This window comes from Erythrolamprus reginae, chromosome 6 (genome assembly GCF_031021105.1).
Source record: "Erythrolamprus reginae isolate rEryReg1 chromosome 6, rEryReg1.hap1, whole genome shotgun sequence".
Taxonomy (NCBI): domain Eukaryota; kingdom Metazoa; phylum Chordata; class Lepidosauria; order Squamata; family Dipsadidae; genus Erythrolamprus; species Erythrolamprus reginae.
The window spans coordinates 72,354,694-72,380,638 of NC_091955.1; the positions used below are offsets into that span (position 1 = coordinate 72,354,694).

Consider the following 25,945-nt stretch of genomic DNA (forward strand, 5'->3'; position numbering starts at 1 on the left):
TATACATATACAGTGATACCTTGTCTTACGAACTTAATTGGTTCCGGGACGAGGTTCTTAAGGTGAAAAGTTTGTAAGACGAAACAATATTTCCCATAGGAATCAATGGAAAAGCGATTAATGTATACAAGCCCAAAATTCACCCCTTTTGCCAGCCAAAGCGCCCGTTTTTGCGCTGCTGGGATTTCCCTGAGGCTCCCCTCCATGGGAAACCCCACCACCAGACTTCTGCGTTTTTGTGATGCTGCAGGGGAATCCCAGCAGCGCAAAAACAGGTGCTTCGCTGGCAACGGAAGTCCAGAGGTGGGTTTTCCCAGCAAAGGGAGCATCAGTGAAATCGCAGCATCACAAAAACACTGAAGTCCTCGAAACCCAATCTCCGGATTTTTGTGTTTTTGCGATGCTGGGATTCCCCTGAGGCTCCCCTCGCTGGGAAACCCCACCTCCGGACTTCCGTTGCCAGTGAAGCGCCCATTTTTGCGTTGCTGGGATTCCCCTGCTGGGATTCCCCTGCAGCATCACAAAAACACGGAAGTCCAGAGGTGGGGTTTGCCATGGAGGGGAGCCTCAGGGAAATCCCAGCAGCACAAAAACGGGTGCTTCGCTGGCAATGGAAGTCCAGAGATGGGGCATCCCAGCGGCGGCGGCTGGTTTGTAAGGTGAAAATAGTTTGTAAGAAGAGGCAAAAAAATCTTAAACCCCGGGTTTGTATCTTGAAAAGTTTGTATCACGAGGCGTTTGTAAGATGAGGTATCACTGTACATGATTTATTGTCATCTCAAATCAATTCACTTCAAAATGAAGGCCTCTTCATCTGCTTTCCAGCTTCTTCACAATACTTTCAAATTAAATTATATCAACTTCCCACTATTTATTTGGATATTTTCTACATTTCTTAAGGTCGGTTCATATGTAATCAACAATTATTGTTTTGCAACGTCAATATGCTCATCAAGTGATATGGCCAGCCCATTCCATTTCCATGAGGCAATCTATTTAGCTATGCAGTCTTTTGGCAGACCTACCACCTTAGTTTTTGGGGAAGAAAATAGGGAAAAGAATCTGCTTACCAGGTATCCATCTGGCTAGTGTCCTTAGTCTGATTAGCTTCAGCATATTATTTTATTCCCTGGTTAGGGCTTTAAAAAAACTTTATTTGGAGAGAGTAACAATGAAAGAGCTTGCAAGCCAGTAAGAGCTGGGAAGATCATTAGCACCTGGAAAGAAACATTGGGAGCAAGTAGAGCAATGGAAAAAACCCTGCAAAGACTTAAGGCTTGGAAAACATTCTTCGCAGAGAGTAACAATGAAAAAGCTTGCAAGCCAGTAAGAGTTGGGAACATTGTTAGTATCTGGTTAGGGCTGGAAACAAACTTATTCAGAGCAAGTTAGAGTAACGAAAAAAAACCTGGAAAAACTTAGGGCTTGGAAAACATTCTTAGCAGAGAGTAACAATGAAAGAGCTTGCAAGATAACAGCTGGGAAGATCATTAGCAGCTAGTTAGGGCTGGAAAAAAAAGCTACATTCAGAGTATACGCACCCAAATTATCAGTCTCTTTTAGGGAGGAAAAAGGTGTGTCTTATACTCTGAAAAATACAGTATATACTTTTTAAAAACTTTATGCTGTGTTACACATTTGCCATTTCATGCTCTCGACTATACAGCTTTTAACTTCTGCATTGTCAAAATTTCACAACCCTACTGTATGTCATCACATCGATTGATTGATTGATTGATTGAGCAATTCCATTTTTTAGGGTTGATATATTGGTTTTGAGCATGAAATTGTCCAAGTGCTCTTCAGCCTAATTCAAAATTTCTTCTATAATATTACCTTCTATGGTAATTTTTTTGACTGAAGGGCAGGGAGAGAGATGATTTGTTAATGCAATATGTATTTACTTTATCTAATGCCAACTATGGATTGAACCAGCAGGAAGGAACTTCAAATCTACCTGGCAAGAGATCAGGAGTTCAGAGCAAATTAGAAATCAGATAAGTTCCTGTGTTTGGCTGTCGTAGCCAAGATTTCCTGCTGTGCAAACCTTTGAATTCTAGAAGCCAAAAATATATTGCCTTTCTGGGGTATTCTGTTTCCTTTTATATTAAAAGGAAGCCAGTAATTACTATGTTCCCCTTTAATTAGATGCCATATCTTAAGAGGTCAGTTCAATCCTTGGCAAGTCTATTTATTATCTTCACCCATGCAAAAACCTCTACAGTAATCCCATGTAAAGTAATTTAAGATAACTGCCTTGGCTGGATCTAATCTTGCAATTTATCTATACTCAATCCAAAAAATGTGCACTGAAAATAACTTACTGGTCTTTGAGTTCAATTTTATATAAACTAATCTGGCCAATGTGAAATCATACAAAAGGCAGGTGCACAGTGTTCGGTCAGTTTCAGATTTACTAGCCCTCCAACATTGCTCTAGACGTCTCTTCTGGCACTTCATCTAGCGGAGCTCCTTGGTCAACCAAGGAGCTTTCCTGGATCCATTGCGATGGAGAGGTACAAAGGTGCAATCCAGTCCAGGGCCCCCGATGTGACCCTATTCCAGGCCATCAGTAGGGACTCCATCATGCCCTTCATGGCATCGGACCAGAATATCTCCAGGACCGCCTTCTGCCGCATGAATCCCAGCGACCGATTAGGTCCCACAGAGTTGGCCTTCTCCTGGTCCTGTCAACTAAACAATGTCGTCTGGCGGGTCCCAGGGGAAGAGCCTTCTCTGTGGCGGCCCTGACTCTCTGGAACCAGCTCCCCCCGGAGATTAGAACTGCCCCCACCCTCCTTGCCTTCCGTAAACTCCTTAAAACTCACCTCTGCCATCAGGCATGGGGGAATTGAGGCATTCCCCCGGGCTTATATAATTTATGTATGGTGTGTCTGTGTGTATGTATGGTTTAATAATGGGGTTTTTTAATGTTTTTTAAATTTATTAGATTTGTTATGAATTGTCTTATTGTATGCTGTGAGCCGCCCGAGTCTACGGAGAGGGGCGGCATACAAATCTAAATAATAATAATAATAATAATAATAATAATAATAATAATAATAATAATGTTGTGGGCAAGCGAGTCAGGTAATTACCCAAGCACCCTCTGGAACCCTCCCGGGGCCGCCTCTTTGTGGTGGAGGATTGGTGTCCTAAAGTCAAGTTTTAACAGAAAATGATCTGACTGTGACAAGGGAGAGATGTCTATACCCCTTAATATGAGATCATGACTCCACTGCCCCGAGAGAAAGACCAAGTCAAGTGTGTGTGTCCCCTTTTGAGTCAGACCCTTTACTCCCTGGGCCAGGTCCTTGGTTGTCATGGATGCCATGAACCCCTGTGCCACCTCTGAGCGAAGGTAAGTTGAAGTCCCTCAAGACCATAAGTCTGGGGAACTCCACCACCAGCCCAGCTACGGCCTCTTTTAGGAAACCACCAAAGTTGTTTTCTAGACCTATTATGAGCCACAGTGGCACAGTGGTTAGCATGCGGTAGTGCAGGCTATTTCTTCAGTCTGCCAGCTGCCAGCAATTTGGCAGTTCAAATATCACCAGGCTCAAGATTGACTCAGACTTCTATCCTTCCAAGGTGGGTAAAGTGAGGAGCCAATTTGTTGGGGGCAATGTGCTGACTCTGTACATCGCTTAGAAAGGACTGTAAAGCACTATAAAGCGCTATATGTCTAAGTGCTATTGCTATTATTGACCAAATGAGGGGATAGCCAGGATGGTGCAGTGCCAGGGTGGCGCAGTGGTTAGAATGCAGCACTGCAGGCTACTTCAGCTAACTGCTACCTGTAGTTTAGCAGTTCAAATCTCACCACCAACTCAAGGTGGATTCAGCCTTCCATCTTTCCAAGGTGGGTAAAATGAAGACCCAGATTGTTGGGGGCAATATGCTGATTCTGTAAACTGATTAGAGAGGGCTGTAAAAGCACTGTGAAGCAGTATATATAAGTCTAAATGTCCTGAAATTTCTTCATATCAATATAAAACTTAAAATACTCATGGTGAAAATATATGCCAGTTATATGGTAACTTGGCTCCCAACTGTACCATATTTCTTCAAATAGTCTTCACCTTTCTTTGACTAGATCATGGAACAGTGTTGTGCCAATTTTATAGTGAAGGGAAAGAACATTTCTTATTTATGGGTAATGTGTATTTTTGTAACTTTAACTTTGTTTTGGGTCTCTAAAATTAGATCAAGTAAAGAGATTCCTTCATATCCCTGTTAGCCATATTTCTTTCTCTTTTTTTAAGTACCTATTTAAAGCAATCCATGGACCAACACTTAGTTGTTTGTAGCTACTATTTGCATTATTTTGGGTGGAGTATTTTCATGCTTTGGGGATTTGGTTTGTTTGTTTGGTTTTTTTACATGTAACCAAAAATAAGAGGGACCATTAATGTCTTGTTTAAACACCAAGTTTTTTAGAGGAGAAATCTTTTTCATCATCATGCTTTTTCCAAGGTTAGGAATAAGTGATTCTGAAGTATGAAAAACTGTTTTCAAAAGGAAAAGAGTAAAAGTCTTTAGCTGACAACAGGCAAATGTTTTCTTTAAAGGAGGGCAAATAAGTTCAGATGTAACACAGGTTAAGCGTCCCATTCACACAAATTCTTATTCATTTTAGCAGCTGCACTCATTGCTGTAAATTACCGGCTTCTCAAATAATGAGCTCAATTATTAAATCTTTTTTCTGAATATAAAGACATTGTGTCACAATGTCAGTAACTGGAAATTATTAGCAATATGGATTGTTCAGAATAAACCTCTTGTAGATGGAAACAACTGAAGCATTGTAATTGAGTTTTTAAATTCTTTGTGTAAGAAGATTTATAGTTTGTTTCTTGGCAAGATTTCTTTGCAAAATAATTAAGTCTTTGGTTTCTAAATGGAAGCTCTTGGGAAGTTGAAATGAGAAATTAGTCGAAGGCATATCACACTGAGCTAATGCTTGTGTTCTTTCAAGAATGTTTTAAGCGATATTTAAGCTTTCTACACTTTTGGGCTATGTGCATATGTGTATGGCTGTATATATGAAATATATATTCTTGAAAATCATAATAATGCAAAATATGCTCCAGAAAAGACCTCCAAGGTCCTTTCCAACTTTGACATTCTGTTAGTTCAAGCTAAAGATCCCTGGAATCTCAGTTTTAAATCTCAAAACATTTAAAAGTTGAATGCTATACATTTGCATATTTTCAACTGGAAAACAATGGTTAAATTCAGACTTCTAATCCATTATTGAATATTCACACCAATGTCCAGCATATTGCAACTCCTTCTGTTTCTGTTTCTCTTATAATTGTATAAAACTAATTAGATTAGTAGTAATAGTTCCCATTTAGCAATTCAATAAAAATTCCATACATCTTTACTAATATATGAGTCTGACCAAAGGCTGCTTCCTTTTTATCAAACCTTGCCTTTTATGGATGGACCCAAAGTCTTTGCTAAGTTTGCTGTAGATTTAATTTAATTTAATTTAATTTATTAGATTTGTATGCTGCCCCTCTCCATGGACTCAGAGTGGCTAAGAGGTAGATTTGCTACTTCCTATCCATAAAACTCACTACATTTTTCATATATATACATATATATACATATATATATATGTAGATTGTTCTGAGTTCGGGTTTTGCCCTGTGTAATATTTTGCATGTTTATGCGACGTTTCGGTGAAATCACATCCACCATCATCAGGCTGAAGTTTCCAAGCTTCGTGCTGTTGTAAAATGGAATGTTTGCAACTGTCATTTCTTCCTAGTGTATAGTGTGGGGGTGGAGATTTGGTTTGAATGTAGCAATTAGATTGGGTGATTATGTTTCAGTGATCTGATTGGTTGGTGTAATCATAATTATTAGAAGGATTGACATGGTGATTTTTATGAAGTGTTTTTTGTTTAAGGCTGGTTTCCAAATTTCAAAAGTCCAAAATCATAATTATTAGAAGGATTGATATGGTGATTTTTATGAAGTGTTTTTTTTGTTTAAGGCTGGTTTCCAAATTTCTGGTAGGCGGGACGTGTCATCTCTTTTATTCATGCAAAGGGGGCTCCTTTCAATTTCTATGGCTTCTAGAGCAATTCTTCTATATAAATTCTCTGTTTTGTGAAGTAATTTAGTTTTTTCAAAGTCAATTTCGTGCCCTGTTTTTTTAATGTGCTGGACAAGGGAGGAAGTCTTATCTTCTTTTTTAACTGCATTCACATGTTCTGCAAGGCGTGCACTTACTCTTCGGTTGGTTTGTCCAATGTATGTGGCTGCACATGTTTTGCAAGGGATTTCATAGATTCCTTGGTATTCCAATTGGATTTTATCTTTGGGGCTCCTTAGGATATTAGATATTTTTTGGTTGGTGCAAAATGAAGTTTTTGATGTTATGTTTGTGCAGGATTTTACTAATTTTGTCTGTGGTGCCCTTGATGTAAGGGAGGATGGTGGTACCATTGTCCTGTTCTTGATCTTGTTTTTTGGGGGGTGTCTCTTTTTTGATTAGATTTGTGATCGTTTTCTCTTCGAATCCATTAGAAATTAATACATCTTTGAGTTTGTTCAATTCAGTTTTTAAGTGCTCATGGTCAGCTAAGCGTTTGGTTCTGGTGATGAGAGTTTTGGCCACTGAGGTGATTTGTGCGGGGTGGTGGTGTGAGTGTGCATTTAGATAACGGTTGGTATGGGTTTTCTTTTGGTAGATAGTGTGTCCTAGGCTGCCATTGGGGTTTTTATAGACCAGTACATCTAGAAAGGGAAGTTGATCATTGATTTCTGTTTCCATAGTAAACTGTATTTTGGGGTGTAGGCTGTTAAGATGTGTGAGGAAATTGTCTAGTTTTTCTTTACCATGTGGCCAAATTACAAAGGTATCATCAACATATCTCAGCCAAAGTTTAGGTTTGTATTTGGATTGCTCTAATGCATTATTTTCGAAATATTCCATATAGAGGTTGGCAATGACCGGTGAGAGAGGTGATCCCATGGGGGCTCCCTCTATCTGTTTATATCTTTGTTCATTATATATGAAGTATGTATTGGTCAGGCAGTGGTTGGTAAGGTCTAGGATATATTTGGGGGGTTTGTGTTTGTCCTGGATAGCTGTCAAGGCTTCTTTAATAGGTATTTGTGTGAAAAGGGACACGACATCAAAACTCACAAGTAGGTCATCACCTACAACCCGATGACCTACTTGTGAGTTTTGATGTCGTGTTTTATCAAAATGACCATCAGAGCACGAGTATTTCTTATATTATTATTAACAAGCTCTGATGCTAAGGAGTTCTATTCCCCATATCAACCTGAAATCTGATCTAAATGCAAAACACAAGCAGAGGAGTTTCAGTTTCATTTTTGTTTTCACAGCAGCAAGCATACCTACAGAACAGTTGAGCTAAGCCAAGCTAGCGAGATGAATATCTATGGATGTTGGTAGGCAGAGACAGGTTTTCCCCTCCCCCTTATTTTCTTCCTTCAGTTCAGACAAATCTGTTCCTTCTATTGCAACACCAGTTAAAGGGAAAAGGGGCAAAAATGCAGGAAAAGATTTACAGATGTGATTAGGAAAACACAAGTAAGGGAAGCTGCCTGTTTCTTCCATGGCCAGTTCTATGTGGCATGCCTCAGGGTCAGTTCACCTGACAGCCTGGTCATCCTGCAGCCAGAGAGCAAAACCAGGGTTATTGTTTACAGGGAGGTCCTGAGCAATTCATCTTGAAAATCTATGCTATGCAAACAATGTCTTCATCTGGAACAGAAACTTAGCTTACCATCTCTAACAAAATGATACAGTATCTTTTTTAATTACTCATTAATTTTCAAGCTTAAGAACATAAGAAGAGCCATGCTGAATCAGGCCAAAGCCCATCAAGTCCAGCATTCTGTGTCACACAGTGGCCCATCAATTGTACATGGGGATCTTGAGCAGAAAGAGAAGGCACCCCCAACAAACGGTACCCAAGGGAATCCTGCCTGCCTCAAACCAACATAGTGGCAGCACTTGGACATCCATTTCAATAATCAAGTTTTAAGTGTCTTTTTTTTTGTAGTGAAGCATGGGTATCAGCTAATTTTAATATAGGACTGCTTATATTCTGAGAAATGGAAAAGATCCATCAAATTTTAAATCAGTTTCATAATTTCAGCCGTAGTGGTTCCAATCCAAAATACACTGGGTAACACAAAGTTCAGAAATGTATTTATTGAACACCAAATTAGGAGCACCCAAACTGAATATATAACCCAAGATTTATGAGATCAAAATAAAAAAACAATACAACTGTTTTCCATGGAAGCAAACCCACTCTTTAAATTTCCATTTCCTCCTATTTGAAAAGTTCCAAAGTATACATCTGTACTCCAGATATACTTTCACTTTTCATTTTTATAACCTAATTAAGTTTCCCCCTCCCAAAAAATGTTAATGGGATTGAAGGGGAAAACATTGACAGTGACCTAGGAAATAAAGCCATGAGCAACACATGAACTCACTTTCCTGAGCCACAGATAGGGCTGATCTTTCATTGTCTTCTGCCTTGATTTTTTTCAGGATTTTTTTTTTAATACTCAGTTTTAAAATGAGCTTTTGGCTTCTACTGAATTTTCCTTTCCCAGCTCTGAAATATGGGTACTTTTATCCAAGCTTCTCACTTCAACATAAAGATATCCCATTGTACATGCACTGTTCATCAGCAGTTGCCTACACATTGCACAAGTACCTGCAGTTGGCATGTTGATAGATTAGGCAATGGACACTATGAGTCATGATGTTGATATAACAATAATAATAATAATAATAATAATAATAATAATAATAATATCAAAATAAAAATAAAAATTAATACAAGTTTGCTGATTAGCAGAGCACATGTGTGTTTGATTTCTTTTCCTTGGACTATTACGCATTGCCTGAGCCAGTCAGGCAGAACAATTTTACTGATCTCAGACGGATGAAAAGTTGAGTCAATCTTGAGCCAATCGGGATCAAGCTGCTGGCAGGCAGCAGAATTAGCCTGCAATACTGCATTCTAACCACTGCACCACCACGGTGCCTATCTTTCAAAAGAAAGGGAAACCATGAAAGTCTGCCCTTGCTGGAAGTTTCAGAGATTAGATTAGTTGAGTTCCAATCATTGTGGCACAATACTCCCAAATAGCAAAATTGTTCTGGAAAGAGTAATCAGGGAGCTTCTAGGCCAGTGATGGCAAACCTTTTTTTCCTCAGGTGCCGAAAACACAAGTACATGCATTATTGCACATGTGCATGTGCCCACACCCATAATTCAATGCCCCCCATGAGCCCCATTCCCCTACACATGTGCACATGACCCCTTCTATGCTGCCCCATTCCTGACCCCCCCACTCACCCATTTTCCGACTTCTGATGGGCATAGTATTTTTTTAGTATTATTATTTTTTAATTATTCATTCGTCCAATACACAATACATATAGAAGAGAATAGACATGAAGTAATATATATAAAGATAATATGTAAAAATAGACGAGAAGATATATGAAAGGAAGAAAAGATATCTGATATATGAGATAAAGGAAAGACAATTGGACAGGGGATGAAAGGCACACCAGTGCACTTATGTACACCCCTTACTGACCTCTTAGGAACCTGGAGAGGTCAATCGTGGATAGTCTAAGGGAGAAATGTTGGGGGTTAGGGGTTGACACTATTGAGTCCGGTAATGAGTTCCACACTTCGACAACTCGATTGTTAAAGTCATATTTTTTACAGTCAAGTTTGGAGCAGTTAATATTAAGTTTGAATCTGTTGCGTGCTCTTGTGTTGTTGCGGTTGAAGCTTAAGTAGGAGGTTGCAGCATATGATCTTGTGGGCAATACTTAAATCGTGTTTTAGGCGACGTAGTTCTAAGCTTTCTAGACCTAGGAGTGATAGTCTGCTTTCGTAGGGTATTCTGTTTCGAGTGGAGGAGTGAAGGGCTCTTCTGGTGAAGTATCTTTGGACGTTTTCAAGGGTGTTGATGTCCGAGATGTGGTATGGGTTCCAGACAGATGAGCTGTATTCAAGGATGGGTCTAGCAAAAGTTTTGTAGGCTCTTGTGAGTAGTGTGAGATTGCCGGAGCAGACGCTACATAGGATCATTTTTCACCTTCCCCAGGCTTCAGAGGCTTTCCTGAGAAAACCCCCTGGAGGCCCTCTGGAGGCTGGAAATGCCCTCTCAGAGTCTCCGTGCAAGCTGAAAATCAGCTGGCCGGTGTGCACACATGTGTTTTGGAGCTGAGCTACAGTAATGGCTCACATGCCAGCAGATATGGCTGTGCATGCCATCTGTGGCACACATGCCATAGGTTCACCATCATGGTTCTAGGCTGTGTAATAACTTCCGTCCCTCATCTTTTAATAAAAATCTATAGATTGGGAAAGGCCATTTAAACCATGAAATCCAAGTCAACGTCCTACTGAGTGCAGTAATCCAAATTAAAGAATTTCTGAAATGTGCAGTAATTATCCTGTTTCCAACTGTTTTTGGCTTGCCAAGAAAGCTATGTGTAAATTCAGCAAGTTTTTTTTAACTTTATGTTACTGTAGACAGATAAATGGGCTTCAAATTTTATCTGCTTTCCTCAATCTGAAGGTTTCCAAATGAATTTGGACTTCCATGATACATGCTAACATTTAGAATTCTGGAAGTTAAAATCCCAATACAATTGGAGGGCAGTTAAAATCCCAATACAATTGGAGGGCAGTTTCAGGATTAATAGGTTACATCCTTGAGTGATAACAAAATATATTGTCACGCTGCTTTAACAATCACAGAAAAAAAAACCCACTCAGAATGTCAAATGATTTTATGTTAACAGATTTAAACTATACATTTGCATCTGCATGAATAGTTTTCACTGAGATGAAAGAATCAAACTATAGTCAAGCATGCCACTTTTTTCCCTTTTATATTTATTTGGACTACCAATTTAAAGGGGGAAGAAGGGGATCAGCATTCCAGAAGAAAGAAAATTGAATCAAAGTTTTGACACAAATAAAGTTGATCTCCAACTAATGTTTCATAGAGCCTCTATATCAGGGGTCTCCAACCTTGTCCACTTTAAGACTTGTGGATTATCGAAAGTTAATAGTAATGCAGTCAATAGTATAATTTTTGCAAATGTCACACACCTTGTTAAAATTATAAACAGTTTGTCGCTGATTTGGGGTGGGAGGGGATGTTAGCAGAATTTCTACAATTCCATGATATATTTACAATGGTAAAAGTTAAAAATGGCAGCAGAGTTGCTTTCTCTTCCACATAGACATTCTATATCTCCAGCAGCTGCACAAACAGGCAGAAGCAACATGGGTCTGCTCCATGCCAGAAAAATATTTGTTCATTTCTCTTTGTCATGCAGCTCTCAAAAAGCACCCTTCCCTGTAAAGTCAGGGACAAGCAAACAAGGCTTGGTAACGAAGCAGTCCGGATAAGATCCAATAAGACTTTCTGGTCCTAAACCTAGAGCAGTGAGGTTTTCCTTGGGTGTGACAGCATGTGTGTGCATGCTGCTCCCCCCCCCCCAGGGGTGGGCAGCAGGCAGAACAGGGTGGAACGGAGTTCTACCAGCAGAAATGAAGATGTGTGCGCAGCTCCAGCTGATCGGCAGCTGTCACTTCCTGGATTACTGGTCTCAGCTCAATTCTCTTTTTTTCCCCTGCTGCTGCTGCTGCATCTGCACTCCTTGCTTTTTTCCTCTTTCCTCCTTCCTGGCTTCGGACGAGCTTCCTTCTCTCCTGCCCGGCTCCCCTCCAACCTTACGCGGCCACCTCCCGCCTGAAGTGCAAGCAGAAGGCGTGGGTGGAAGCAGCGCTGGCAGCATTTATGCTTCTGGCAGCACCCGTTCGCCTAGCCTGAGGCATGAGGGCGACCCAGGAAGGAGATTATAGAAAACGCGAAGCAAATTGTCACCGCAGAAAGTGACACTGGTAAGGTTGTAAGTCAGGGACTTAACAGTTCACTTGAACAATGATGATCGTTCAAACCACTCCCATCTGATCACATGGCCGGCAAGCCCCTCCTACCCAGTCACATGGCCATTAAGCCACACCCACCAAATAAGCCACACCCACAGTGTGGCAGTAAAACTTTTGGCTGCCCATTACTGCCCCCCCCATGCAATTCTGCCCTGCAGAGGTCCCCCATGCATGCATGGGTGACCCCCCATGCTCCTGCCAGCCCTCAGGCATGCACAGGTGACCCCCCTGCAAGCCCATTTTGGTGCTAATAAGCATCCCTGAACCTCCTGGGACCAAAAATGTGTAGAGGGGTGCTGCATTCCCCATTCCTTTTTAGTCCCAGGAGGCTTCAGGGATGCCTGCTAGCTAGTGTTGGGTGAACCCAACGAAGTTCGGGTTCAGTGAACTCACCCAAACTTTGCCGTGAAGTTCGGGTGAGTTCGCCGAACCCAAACCCGAACAGCAGCAGTGCAATGAAGCAATTTCTAATAATCTCTGACTGACTGCACTATTTTTCATTTGTTCTGTTTTGGATCTTTATCAATTGTAGGTGAAAATTGAGAACCAGCACGATTTCCAAGACATTGTAAGTGTGGTAGCTATGGCCAAAACGTATGTCACGACAGAGACTTTTGTTGACTCCAAATACGACATCCGAATCCAGAAAATTGGCAACAATTACAAAGCTTACATGTGAGTTTCTTTTACAGATATTGTGAGTATGTTGAAAAATCTATGTTGAAAAGACTACGTTGAAAAGATTTTGTTCTCAATTGAAAACAAAAGTAGTAACCAAAGAAATGTTAGAATTCTAAACCCATGTTACATTGTAAATATTGCATTCTTCTCTTGTTTTAAGGGCTAGCCAAGAAAAGTAATGTATGTTAAATGAAAAGAGAAATAATAACTTTGATATAATGCATTCCCTTCTGGTGAGGCATTAGGCATCTGCCAAACATATTGTCTTAACAGGATTCTGAATCACAAGTTAAAGAAATCCCCACATGTTGTGGTTGCTTTGCTGTTCAGCAGCATATAGAATAAAAAAGACATGTTGGAAGGTCTATTAAAAGAAGGATTCGGCAACCAACAGTGGATTTGGTACTCTCCAGATGTGAGAGATGTAACTCTAGAATTTCAAACCCAACATATGTGGAGGACAATAGCTTGCAGGTTGCTGAAGGTTAGAGAAAATGGCAACTGAAAACTATTGGGCTCAGTACTGGACTAGATAAATAGCAACAGCCTGTTACTAGGCATGTGGATAACAAGCCATTTTGTAATGGGTGGTGACTAATAATTAAGACTAGGGACTCAAATATAACAGGAAAAGCAAAATTCACAACCCATAGGATTTAACCACAACTAATCCTTGTTAGAATTGTATCATTCTTAGAGCACACTCCCAAATGCTATGGTTTGTTCAATGGTTTACAATATAATATTTTTCAAAATGTATTGTGTTACAAAGAACCTTTGTCAAGCAGAATGTAAGACATTTTGTCATCAGAGTGGGCCTTCTCCGGGTCCCGTCAACTAAACAATGTCGGTTGGCGGGCCCCAGGGGAAGAGCCTTCTCTGTGGCGGCACCAGCCCTCTGGAACCAACTCCCCCCAGAGATTAGGACTGCCCCTACTCTTCCTGCCTTCCGAAAACTCCTTAAAACCCACCTTTGCCGTCAGGCATGGGGGAACTGAAACATCTTCCCCTGGGCATGTTTAATTTATATATGGTATGCCTGAGTGTATGTCTGTTAGTATATGGGGTCTTTTTTAAATCGTTAAATATTTTAAATCTGTTTAGATTATTTATGATTTGTTTCCACGTGTTGTGAGCCGCCCCGAGTCTTCGGACAGGGGCGGCATACAAATCTAAGTAATAAATAAATTAAATAAATAAATAAAATCAGTAGCATATCAGAAAATCATTTGATGAGTAAAAGAAAAAGAGGGGGGAGAGGGAAAGGAGGGAGGGAGGAAAGAAGGATGGAAGGAAGGAAAGAGAGAAATGGAGGAAGGGAGGGAGGGAGAGGAGAGAAAGGAAGGAAGGAAGGAAGGAAGGAAAGAGAGAGAGACAAAGGAAGGAAGGAAGGAGAAAGAAAGGGAGAGAGAAAAAGAAAAAAGGAAGGAAGGAAGGAAGGAAGGAAAGAAGGAAAGAAAGAAAGAGGGTGATGGAGGAAGGGAAAAGGAAGGAAGGAAGGAAGAAAAGAAAGAAAGAAAGAAAAAGAGAGAGAGAGAGAAAGAAGAAAGAAAGATAGATAGAAAGAAAGAAAGAAAGAAGGAAAGAAAGAGGCCAATCCAAGAAGAGCCACAGAGGCCCCTCGTTGCCCCCCCCCCCAAAGGAGGAAAGAAAGTAAGAAACTGTTTTACATGATTTACCAATATCAGCATAAGTGGCTAAGTGAGAGAAACGAAGTAAAAAGGTACACATTTTTATTTCTTTGAAAAAAATGCATGTTTCTCTTTTATTAATATTTTTTTGAAAAAACTAAAGAACTAAATAGAGAAAAGAAGAAGAAAATAGAGCAAACATTGAATTGGTAGATGGACGGAGTGACTGAAAAATTGTGTAATTGGTGCTCAATATATTGTTTATAAGGGATCAAAAGCAAAATGTACTGAGTTGATTTTAACAAAAAGGAAAAGGATTATAAGTTTCTTTTTAAATGTCTGAGTTAAATGCCAAAATCTCCATTATTTATTATTTAAAGATAAATCATACCAAGTAAAAAGAGAAAAGGGGGTGAAATCTGCTAAAAGCATTACTGAGTAAATATTTACTTTACAACTTCTCATATCTAGCCTGACTGATATTCAATATTTATACAATTCAATTTTTTATGCATTTCTAACTTCAGTTTTTTAATCAATTCTTTTCCTTTTAAAATGTGCTCTAATGTTTACATTTGCCTTGCTATGTAATATATTATATGCATGGATACTATTTTTTTTTAATTTAGTCAAACTTCAATTGTTGATTATACTTCCCATTCTGATATCATCCATAATATCAGTAATATTGCCAATGTTGCCTCTTCTTGAAGCCATCAACATGCATCTTAGTAAATTATGACTTTTCTGTGTGATACAAAATGTATATAGACAACATACAGGGTGCGTTCCAAAAGTAATGCAATTATTTTTTAAAGTAATTTATTGAACAGATTTGCACAAACACTTAAAATTCTCTAAAATACTTTCCTTGGGCCTCTACGCATTTTTTCCCGGCAACTCTGCCATGACTGGTGCGCGCCCTGGAAGGCGTTTTCAGGGACCTCTCGCAACGTCTTCATCACGGCTGATTGGATCACTTCTGTGGATGAAAAATGGGTTCCTTTCAGGGCTGCCTTAATCCGAGGGAACAAAAAAAAGTCTGTTGGGGCGATGTCAGGACTATACCGGGGGGAGCCAGCCTTGGTACTTGGTGTTTGGCCAGGAACTCGTGGACTCATAGCGCGTTGTGGCAAGGTGCATTGTCGTGATGGAGTTGTCAGGTAGCGGAGATGTCTTTTCTCATCCTGATGTCCCTTTTTCAGAGTCTTTCCAGCACATCCACGTAGTAGGCAGCGTTAACTGTCTGTCCTTGAAGAACAAACTCCTTATGGACCACTCCTTTACTGTCGAAAAAGACAATGAGCATTGTTTTCACTTTTGATTTGTTCATTCTTGCCTTTTTGTGGCTTGGGGGACTGGTCCGTGTGCCAGCTTTAGCGTTTTGTTTCTGGGTCGTGTTCAAAAACCTAGGTTTCATCACCAGTGATGACATTGTCCAAATAATCAGGTTCAGTTTCTATACGTTGCAAAAGTTCACTTGAAATTTCCATTCCATTTTTTTATGACACGGTCGGCGCACAGAGGTTTACAATAACTAACGTCCTGCCACTTCCACAGTTTGAAGAGCACTGAGACCGGTTTCACAGAAAAGCTTAGCATCCCCCCCACCTACTCCAAGTGTTTCGGTCCTACTCCGACCAATAGGAGCAGCATGGGAAATTCAATTGCATTACTTCTGGAACGCACTCTGTATAATGAGCTAAATTTCTGTTTAAGTGATGCCATCTTTTCTGATGGCACAAGAAATGCTAACTTACAAAAGTTAAGACTGCACAAGTAGGAGACATCAACCAAAATTGAAATGTAGATTCAGCTCTCAATCTGAAATGATTTTAAAAGTCCAGAAAGATTAGCACTTCCTTAGCTTCTCAATATACAGTTTTCTGAACTGAATAGTCATGTATTTGAAGGAACTTCTCTCTATATATCTTGCTTAGTCTTTGCTGTAAGAATTAAACCACATTGTGTTGGTCTAACCCAAGCATCATTTAAAATGTAATGAAATTGTATCTTATAGCTAGTTCTTTTCCAGCATGTGGGAAAAAAAGTATTTGTATCACTGTAACAAGTGATGTGCTCCAAGCTGGTCCCATGACCGATATTGAAATTAAAATTCTGAATATTAGTTTCAAAATGTTCCACTTTTCAGCAGACGACTATGTTCTCATACCCTTCTAATGATGCGCATCAAGAGCCTGTGACAGTTGACGTTTATAGTATCTGATCATTCCGCTGGCCAATTTTGTGGATGTTACACTCTAAATGCAATTTCAGAAGTCCAATTCTGCCAGCGGCACTACCAGCAAGCACAGGCATTAATAACCGGTTACAAGAAATAAAGACTTGAGTCCTTTAATACCACTTGAGGAATCAGTGGGAGAAAACCAGTGGGTGTTTTTTTTTTAGCGCCATTCAATCTCCGTCAGAAGAGATAGCTGTATTTCTATCACAATAGGAAGCAGACCTCAATGAAAGCCGCTGGTTTAGCTTTTTATCCTATCATCTCCCTCTTTTTAAGACCAATTCTAAAGCTCACTGATTTCTGTGGGAAGCTTTTGCTTGGCTTTTCTGGCACAGAACCTCGCGAGCAGTTTAAATTCTATACTACAGCGGGCAAGGTTAATTATTCCACAGCCTTTTCACAGTCGTTTCTACTGTACAATGCCCTGCAAAAAAGAGTTCATAAGGCTGATATAAGAACACCCAACCAGGATTTGGATAAAGATGTAACTACGTGGGAGGTTGCCAGCATTTAGAGGGCCATTTCCAGCTTATGGGTGGTGTTACGCATTGACTGAATCATCAGCGACCATTTGAAAGCTTTGAAGACAGCAGGGCTCTGAGAGAATTCTGTGCCAACTCCGTCTGTCCTGCTTCCTTCATTTCTCCCTTCCTTTGTTCGGTTTGGAGAGGAATTACAATGTTAGGGAAGCATTGATTGTTCTCACATGGCTTGTTTGTTTTTCCCAGGAGGACATCGATCTCTGGAAACTGGAAAGCAAACACAGGTTCTGCCATGTTGGAACAGATCGCCATGACTGAGAGGTAATTTAATAGAAATTACTACTATGACTAACCTACAATCTTTGGGGTGCGTCTGATAGGCTTAAAACTGCATTAAGTATTGTCTCAAAGAGCCAGCAGTGGTGCAGAAACCCAATTTGCGTTCTTGAACATTAAAACATGGCACCTGCTGCTTTCTGCTTCTCCTCCTTCTCATTTAACCGCTTAACTCTAATGTGGCTTTCTTTATCTGGAGCGACAGAGCACAGTGGGGCGATATCTTCTATTCAGCCTAGAATCGTTGTGCCAAGAAGGCAGAGTGAGAGGCAGGCTGAAAGAATATGCCTGAGCTTTTCCATTTCCAGTCAAGGCAGGTTTCCTGTACCAACATTTTCTCCACAGAACTATTCGGCCTACAGTCGGGTTGCTATACGTGTTTCCTACATTCTTTTGTGTTGTGGTTAGCTCTGGCCCAGCTTCCTGCCCCAAGGACTGTGGATGTGGGGGAGACATCCACGTGCTGCAGGCCTGTTTTGCTCCCCAGTGGAATCTGCTGATGAAGGCTCCTCTGACCAAGAAGACATGAGTGACAGGGAGGAGGAGACTGTGGCAGACAGCTCAGAAGGAGATCAATTATCTAGCTCCTCCTTGGATTCAGAACAAGAGTTAATAATACAGCCACACATGCGGAGAGTGATGCATAGGCAACAACAACTGAGAGATTATTATCAAAGAAAATAAGGCCACCTGTGGTTGGGTGGGGCTGTGGTAATTAGTGAGGCTGCTATAAATAGCAGCCTGTGGGTTTGGCCATTGTGGAGGATTATCTGATCGTTGTGTTTCGTGCCTGCTTTGCTGCATTTGACCTTTTGTGTGCTGATTTTTCCCCGCTTTGAAACTAAATCAGAGCAAAGTGTGTTTCACTTTGTGAAAGAAGAAGGACTGTGAATTGCCTCACAGCTGCAAGCTAAGTATCACAGAACTGATAAGGGACTTGTACCAATTACCAGTTTGTTTGGAGACGAGTGCTCTTTGCTATACAAAAAGAGGGCTTGGTTTAAGTGAATTTTCATTATAAAGAACATTGTTTTGAATTTTCAAACATGTGGGTGTCTGAAATTTGTACCTGTGACAAACACTTTTGTATATTTTATTACACATTATGGCAAAGTAATAGAGCACCTATTTGCACACAGAAGGTCCTAGGTCGGTGATGGTGAACCTGATCTAAGTATTGCCACAAGATCATATGCTGCAACATCCTACCTATCAATGACTACTTCAGCTTCAATCGCAACAACACAAGAGCACGCAACAGATTCAAACTTAATATTAACCGCTCCAAACTTGACTGTAAAAAATATGACTTCAGCAACCGAGTTGTCGAAGCATGGAACTCATTACCTGACTCAGTAGTGTCAACCCCTAACCCCCAACATTTTTCCCTTAGACTATCCATGATTGACCTCTCCAGGTTCCTTAGAGGTCAGTAAGGGGCGTGCATAAGGGCACCAGTGTGCCTTCCGTCCCCTGTCCAATTGTCTCTCCTTATCTCATTTATCTTTTCTTCATTTCAAATTTGTTCACCTATACTTTTATATATTTTCTTCTATTCGTTTCTTTAGTTATATTACTATGTATCTATTCTCTTCAATGTGTGTCAATGCTTGGGGAGGGCAAAAAAAAGGTTCCCCCGCCCTCTGGAGGCCCTCTGGAGGCCGGAAACGGCCAGTTTCCCAACTTCTGGTGGGCCCAGTGGGTTTGTATTTTGCCCTCCCCAGGCTCCAAATGCTTCTCTGGAGCCGAGGAAGAATAAAAATGGCCTCCCCCATCCCCCCAGAGGCTCTATGGAAGCCAAAAATGTCCTCCCAGAGCCTCTGTGCGAGCCAAAAATCAGCTGGCCGGCACACGCATGCACATTGGAGCTGAGCTAGGGCAATGGCTCGCATTCCAGCAGATATGGCTCTGTGTGCCACCTGTGGCAGCCGTTCCATAGATTTCCCATCACTGTCCTAGGTTAAAACTTGACTGTCTTAAAATAGAAGACCTCTATGTGTATATACTTGCCTAACAGTGTATATAATATTGCATTCAATAGGGCAACATAAGGCAATGTCTTCTGTACACATTCAAAGGCAAGTCTGTAAAAGATGATATCTGATCATAATTAACTTGAAGTGTGTAGCAATTTTTGAAAGGTGTTGTATTAATATTATACTTTCAAGTACTATTTAATGAAATATGTGAGACACATGAATCTCATTGGGCTCAGCTAAATCTTGGTAACCCACATACAGTATTATAATATGAATGCAAAACACAAGTAATTGATAGAATAGAATAGAATAGAATAGAATAGAATAGAATAGAAGAATAGAACAGAACAGAACAGAATTCTTTATTGGCCAAGTGTGATTGGACACACAAGGAATTTGTCTTGGTGCATATGCTGTCAGTGTACATAAAAGAAAAGATACATTTGTCAAGAATCATGAGTACAACACTTAATGATTGTCATAGGGTACAAATAAGCAATCAGGAAACAATCAATATAAATATAAATAACTAATATAAATAATCAGCCTCCTATTGACCACTTATGATGCTATGTTAGCTCTTTAGCTTAATTTTAAACAAATCCTATGAAGAATCCTGACATAAATCAATTTGAAGGTTTCACTTCCTACAGATCCTAGACAGGACTGAAGCTAGCCAGAATGAATTCATTAAAGGAGAATATTTGTAGCTCAGGATTGAAATTGGTCCCAGCAACCAATGAGAGCCCACAGGGTTGGCCTTCTCTGGGTCCTGTTGGCTAAGCAGTGCTGATTGGCAGGGCCATGGAGGAGGGCCTTCTCTGTAGTGGCACCGACTCTCTGGAACCAACTACCTCCAGAGATCCATACCGCCCCCACCTTACTGGCCTTCTGGAAAGCTGTAAAGACCTGGCTCTACCAGCAGGCCTGGGGCCTTTGATCAAATGAAACATTTTTAGATCTGGCCAAAAAAAGGCTTGTATGAAGTTGAAGTTCGGGTTCAGCGAACTCACCCGAACTTTTCCATAAAGTTCGGGTGAGTTCACCGAACCCAAACCCGAACATTACCCAAACCCAAACTTTACCCAAACCCAAACTTTACCTGAACTTTACCCGGACCCGAACCCAAACAGCAGCAGCGCCGCTGCGGCATCCTTTTCTGTAAAAATAAACAAGGAGTTGGGGAATTCCCCACCTCCTTTTGCTTCCTTTTATTTTTACAGAAAAGGATGCCGCAGCGGCACTGCAAGCAAAAGGAGGTGGGAAATCCCACAATGGGATTCCCCACTCTCCTCCCGGGCGCCAGCATTTTTCAGTGTTTGGCCGAACCCGAACCCGAACTTTACCCAAACTTTTAAAAAACTTCAGGTTCGACTTCGGCATGCCAAACACTGCAAAGTTTGGCATGAACCCAAATCGCCCAACACTATTGATGAGTTTTAAATTGTCCTTTTAAAGTGTTACTTTGAAGTTGCTGTTGTTGTAAGCCATCCAGAATCCTTCGGGAGTTGGGCAGCATGATAGATGATTGATAGATAGATAGATAGATAGATAGATAGATAGATAGATAGATAGATAGATAGATAGATAGATAGATAGATAGATAGAAAGGTAGGTAGGTAGGTAGGTAGGTAGGTAGGTAGGTAGATAGATAGATAGATAGATAGATAGATAGATAGATAGATAGATAGATAGATAGATAGATAGATAGATAGATAGATAGATAGATATTTAATTACCCTAACTAGGTAACATTATCAGTGCTAATAAGGAATGCTGTTTGCTGTCAGTTTATATGCTGGTGTCTTGCTTGTCGCTGTGGATAGGGTGGTGTTAGAGATTCTTTGGTTGGTATGTTTATTGATGGTCCTTTTGCAGTTTCTTCATTGGGTTATTGCTTACTTGATTGTTAGTCTGAAGTTAACCTTGGAGTTAATCTATGATGCTCTGGGTGCTGATTACTGGTGGAGAAGTGACGGGATCTCTTTCTCTTTTGGACTGAATGAATTCATTTAGCATTCTCTTCTTCCCCACCTTCCCTTAAATTTTGTGGTGGAATAGATTACGGAACAATTTGAACATCTCATTTTTAAAGTATTTGAAGAGACTCCTATTCAGCACTTCTTGGATGACCACATGACCATGAGATTTTCTTTTCGGTTGTACTGAAGTATTCAGGATGGGCTTATTATGTCCGACTACTATTGCATTCAGATCTTGTTTGAGACTGTTGACTTATTTCCTATCTACCCTTACCCTAGAAAGTTGTATGCTGTCTTTCCAGCATCTTCTTGTTCATTCTTTCATGAGGAGTCACTTTGTTCCCTTCCTCCAGCCCTAGATTTCCATGAAGCTCCTTGTGAATTAGCATGGACAACCTGTCTGATTCATGAGGTTAATCCCCAATGTCAACAGCACATTCCTAGTACCCCTTCTCCTCACACAGACCCAGTGTGGGAAAGAATTAGCTCACCAATGATACTTTATTCTAATTTTAGAGTTTCTCTTCGAGAAAGGTATTCAGATTTTCACCTTTGTCCCCATTGTTTCTGCCTTTCCCCAAGGCTTTGTCACCTCGCTCTAGAAGTGCAGGGGTGACTACAATGACAACACTGTTAGGATGATGTGTCAATCAGAAATCAGTATGAGCCATTTCTCCGTTAGACACGGATTTCCGCCATACAGTGGTATCTCTGCTTAAGAACTTAATTCGTTCGGTGACCAGGTTCTTAAGTAGAAACGTTCATAAGTAGAAGCAATTTTTCCCATAGGAATCAATGTAAAAGCAAATAATGCATGCAAACTCATTAGGAAATAAATAAAAGCTCAAAATTTGGGTGGAAGGAGGAGGAGGAAGAAGAGGAGGAGGACAGTCACTGCCAAAGGAAGATGGTGTGGTGAGCGCCCCCTTTTGCCTTTCTGCGCCCAGATCCTTCAGGAGGCAACCTTGTGCCAGATGTATGGGAGGTAGCGCGAGGGAGTCACCACAACGAAGTGGTTTATTCCCTCTCCAAGCACCCAGAGAAAGGAAAACACTCCGTTCGCTCTGGGCTGCCAAAGCCTCCTTAAGCGCCACCGAAAGGCTCCTCTGGCAGCCCAGAAAAGCCCGAGATGGCAGGGATTAAAAGGGGAATGGCAGGAAACTGGCTGGGCCTTCATGCTGCTCTCAAATTTCCTGGGAAATTTTTCCAGGCTCGGGTTCTTAAGTAGAAAATGGTTTTTAAGTAGAGGCAAAAAAATCTTGAGCACCCAGTTCTTATCTAGAAAAGTTCTTAAGTAGAGGCGTTCTTAGGTAGAGGTACCACTGTATTTATTTATTTATTATTTGTTATTTGGATTTCTGGGCCGCCCTTCTCCGTAAACTCAGAGCAGTTTACAAAACAAGAATAAATGCAAGTAGAACATGTAAGAAACCCAAATGTTAAAACTCATCTAAATCTAATCTAAAAACCCCAATTATTGAAAAAACATTCATCCATCATTCATTCCATCACGACTATACATATGGCTGGAGCAGGGTGCTGATGCTCAATGGCCCCCAGCCTGCTGGCATACCCCTAAATACAGAAAGGATGAAATACAGAATACTTTTTTTATTTATAGGCCTCCCATGTACTAGATATTTTGACATGGCTACAGAATGCTCATAGGCAGTTTTCAAAAGCAATACATTGTTTGTGTCACTTTTATAAATGACTGACAACTCAGAAATAAAAGCAATGTAGAAAACTGCAAAAAAAAAAAGTAAAATAAAGAAACCAAAGGAATAAAAACAGTTGGCAGTAACAAAGTAATTAAATTGCACCGAAATCAAAGTAAAATGGAGATCCCCTTTTACCCTGCTTTGACAGACATGTCCATGTGCTTTTCTTGGAAAAGATACAGAAGTAGTTTTTCAGTGTATTCTGAAGCTTTTTATTATTAATTTCCAGTCTTGCTTACAATTCAGGAATTGTGCCTCTCACCAAATTCTAATTAAGTCTAATTAGAATTAGAATGAATTAGCATTAATTAAGCTAAGGTTGCCTAGGTGCTATCACCCAGCAGAGCAAAAGAATTTTACCTATGGTTACAATCAACAAAGAACATTTTAGGGACTAGGAAGACAGAGTTCCGCAACCAATGACACCCAAGTGCTACCGTGTTCTTTTAATCATAATCATCTATTTGTATTACTATTACTCTTTTCTCCCTTACTAGTATCTGTCTCTTTCCACTTATAACCATGTTGCTTGTATCTTTCAATTTATATTGTTTTGATTTGTTTGCTAGTACAATTTGATAGTTTATTAGTGATCTTGACCGTCACTAAGTGTTGCATCTTTTTTATTCTTGATTTTATTCTCCTTATGTACACTGAGAGCATATACACCAAAGACAAATTCCTTCGGTGTCCAATCTCACTTGGCCAACAAAGAATTCTATTCTATTGTTAATCTAGTGGTCCAATGTGGGCAACAAGGAATTAAGGCCTCTATGATCCTTTATGCTTTGGGCAGTGATTGACATAAGAATAAGCAACCACAGGTGGAAATGAGGGATTATTCTGACTGACGGCATGTCAAAACATGCAGCCACTTTAAACTTTATGTCCATTAAAGAACACAATAGTCAGGAAGATTCCTATGGTGATGGTTCATCTTCAGATATCTGCAGCCCTGATCCTTGCTACAATTGTGTACAAAAGAAAGGAAAGTCCCCTTTGTCATATGGTCTGGACATATGAGGAATTACATTCCATGTTCTTTATCCACCCTGGGTTTGTAATCTTCTCCACAGATGTTTGGAATTTTTGAAATTTGCTGAAAGTTCAAGAGAATAGAAAAATGCAGTTAAAAATTCATTTTGCATGTTTCATTTAGACAACCGTTGCGATACCAAAAAAAATTCTTATCATCTAAAGCAAAAGTGGAATTTACTAGCAATTCTTTTTTCTGCCTACCATGCCCCTATTCTTTTAAAATTCTGTTTTATAAGGATTATGTAGGGAAAGAGCTGCATGGGCTAGTCATACTTTTAAAAAAACCCAGGAAGAATAGGCATTTCAGGAACTTTTTTTCTTTATTAGAGAAAAGAGCTCATTGAACATTCGTTATTACTTGATATACTTGTAAGTATTAACATACCTATTAAGCAGTGAAGGGCTACCAAAAATGTTACTACCGTGCTTATTTGTAGGTGTGGATTGATGGTCATGTGACTGGGTAGGAGTCACTTGCTGGCCATGTGATCAGGTGGGAGTGGCTTGACAATCATGTGATTTCACCAAAGATTTTTCAAGAGCCTCAAAACAATTGTGTCAACCCCTAACGCCCAACATTTCTCCCTTAGACTCTCCACGATTGTCCTCTCCAGGTTCCTAAGAGGCCAGTAAGGGGCGTACATAAGTGCACTGGTGTGCCTTTCGTCCCCTGTCCAATTGTCTTTCCTTTCTCTCACTTATCATATATATTTTCTTTCTTTCATATATCCTCTCCTCTAGGTTCACTTTACCCCTATATATATTACTACATGTCTATTTTTCTTCCTATATATTTGTGCATTGGACAAATGAATAAATAAAAATAAATAAATACTCATATCAATGTACTCAAACAAGCAGGTCATCGAATTCACCCACACCCTAGAAGTGAGCAGCTATAAAATAGTGAAATGACAGAAACATCTCACTTAGAATTTTGAAAGCACATTTTGAGCGTTGTCATAAAGGTGCCCTCATGGTTAAAATGGCCACTCACAAAACAATCACTTATTCAAAGGCAACAATCTAACGTGTTCCTTGCTACTTTCACAGCCTAAGTGAACATCCCAAAATGCTCCATTCCACATAACAGTCTTAAACCTCCTTCCTGCCGATTACCAAACAAAATCAAGGTTTCTGGCAAAACATTAGGTTTCAAGCATTATTCATTTTATTTTCTAGAGTAAGGGTCCCCAAACTTGGCAACTTTAAGACATGTGAATTTCAACTCCCACAATTCTCCAGCCAGCTACGAAGACCTCTGTTTCTAGAGAATACTATAGCCATTTGGAAAGGAGGGGGAGGCAGAAACCCAGATCACATAGGATTAATTCCAGATCTTATCACCTTATACTTTTCCTATACACTTTTGTTTGTAGCAGAATCGCCGGCTTTGGGGGTTTTAAATGCTTTTGGGAAGAACGCAGAGGCTGCCCAAAGAGGACATCCTGCAGTTTCTTTCACCAACTTTAGGTGCAAATTGGATGCTCTGGGTTGGAGCTCCATTTTCGCTTCCCCACTGTCCCCCCCCCAAATCCAGGCAGCAGCCCACCCCTGCTATTAAGACACAAAATAGGACATTATCTAGTCAAAATACTCAGTATTAACTAAGGACAGAAGTCATTCTTTGTCCAGCTTTCTCAAAAAATGTAGCACTTAGCACTTAGACTTATACAGTGATCCCTCGATTAGCACGGTCTCGATTAGCGCGAAACGCTGCAACGCGGTTTTTCAAAAAATATTAATTAAAAAATAATTAATAATAAAATAATCAAAATAATAATCAGTCTTCTATGTGTCTATGTTTCTATAAGTCCGCGCTAGTTCTCTCTCTCTTTCTCTCCCTGTTGC

General features: G+C 40.2%; 1 protein-coding gene across 1 annotated transcript in view; it reads left to right on the forward strand.

Annotated features, from left to right (window-relative positions):
* SYN3 (synapsin III) overlaps positions 1 to 25,945 on the forward strand; it is a 213,934-nt gene that overhangs the window by 166,729 nt on the left and 21,260 nt on the right. Inside the window, exons 7-8 of the mRNA XM_070756238.1 lie at positions 12,532 to 12,674; positions 17,285 to 17,359. Of these exons, the coding sequence (XP_070612339.1) occupies positions 12,532 to 12,674; positions 17,285 to 17,359 (218 nt within the window). The remainder of the gene's footprint in view (positions 1 to 12,531; positions 12,675 to 17,284; positions 17,360 to 25,945) is intronic.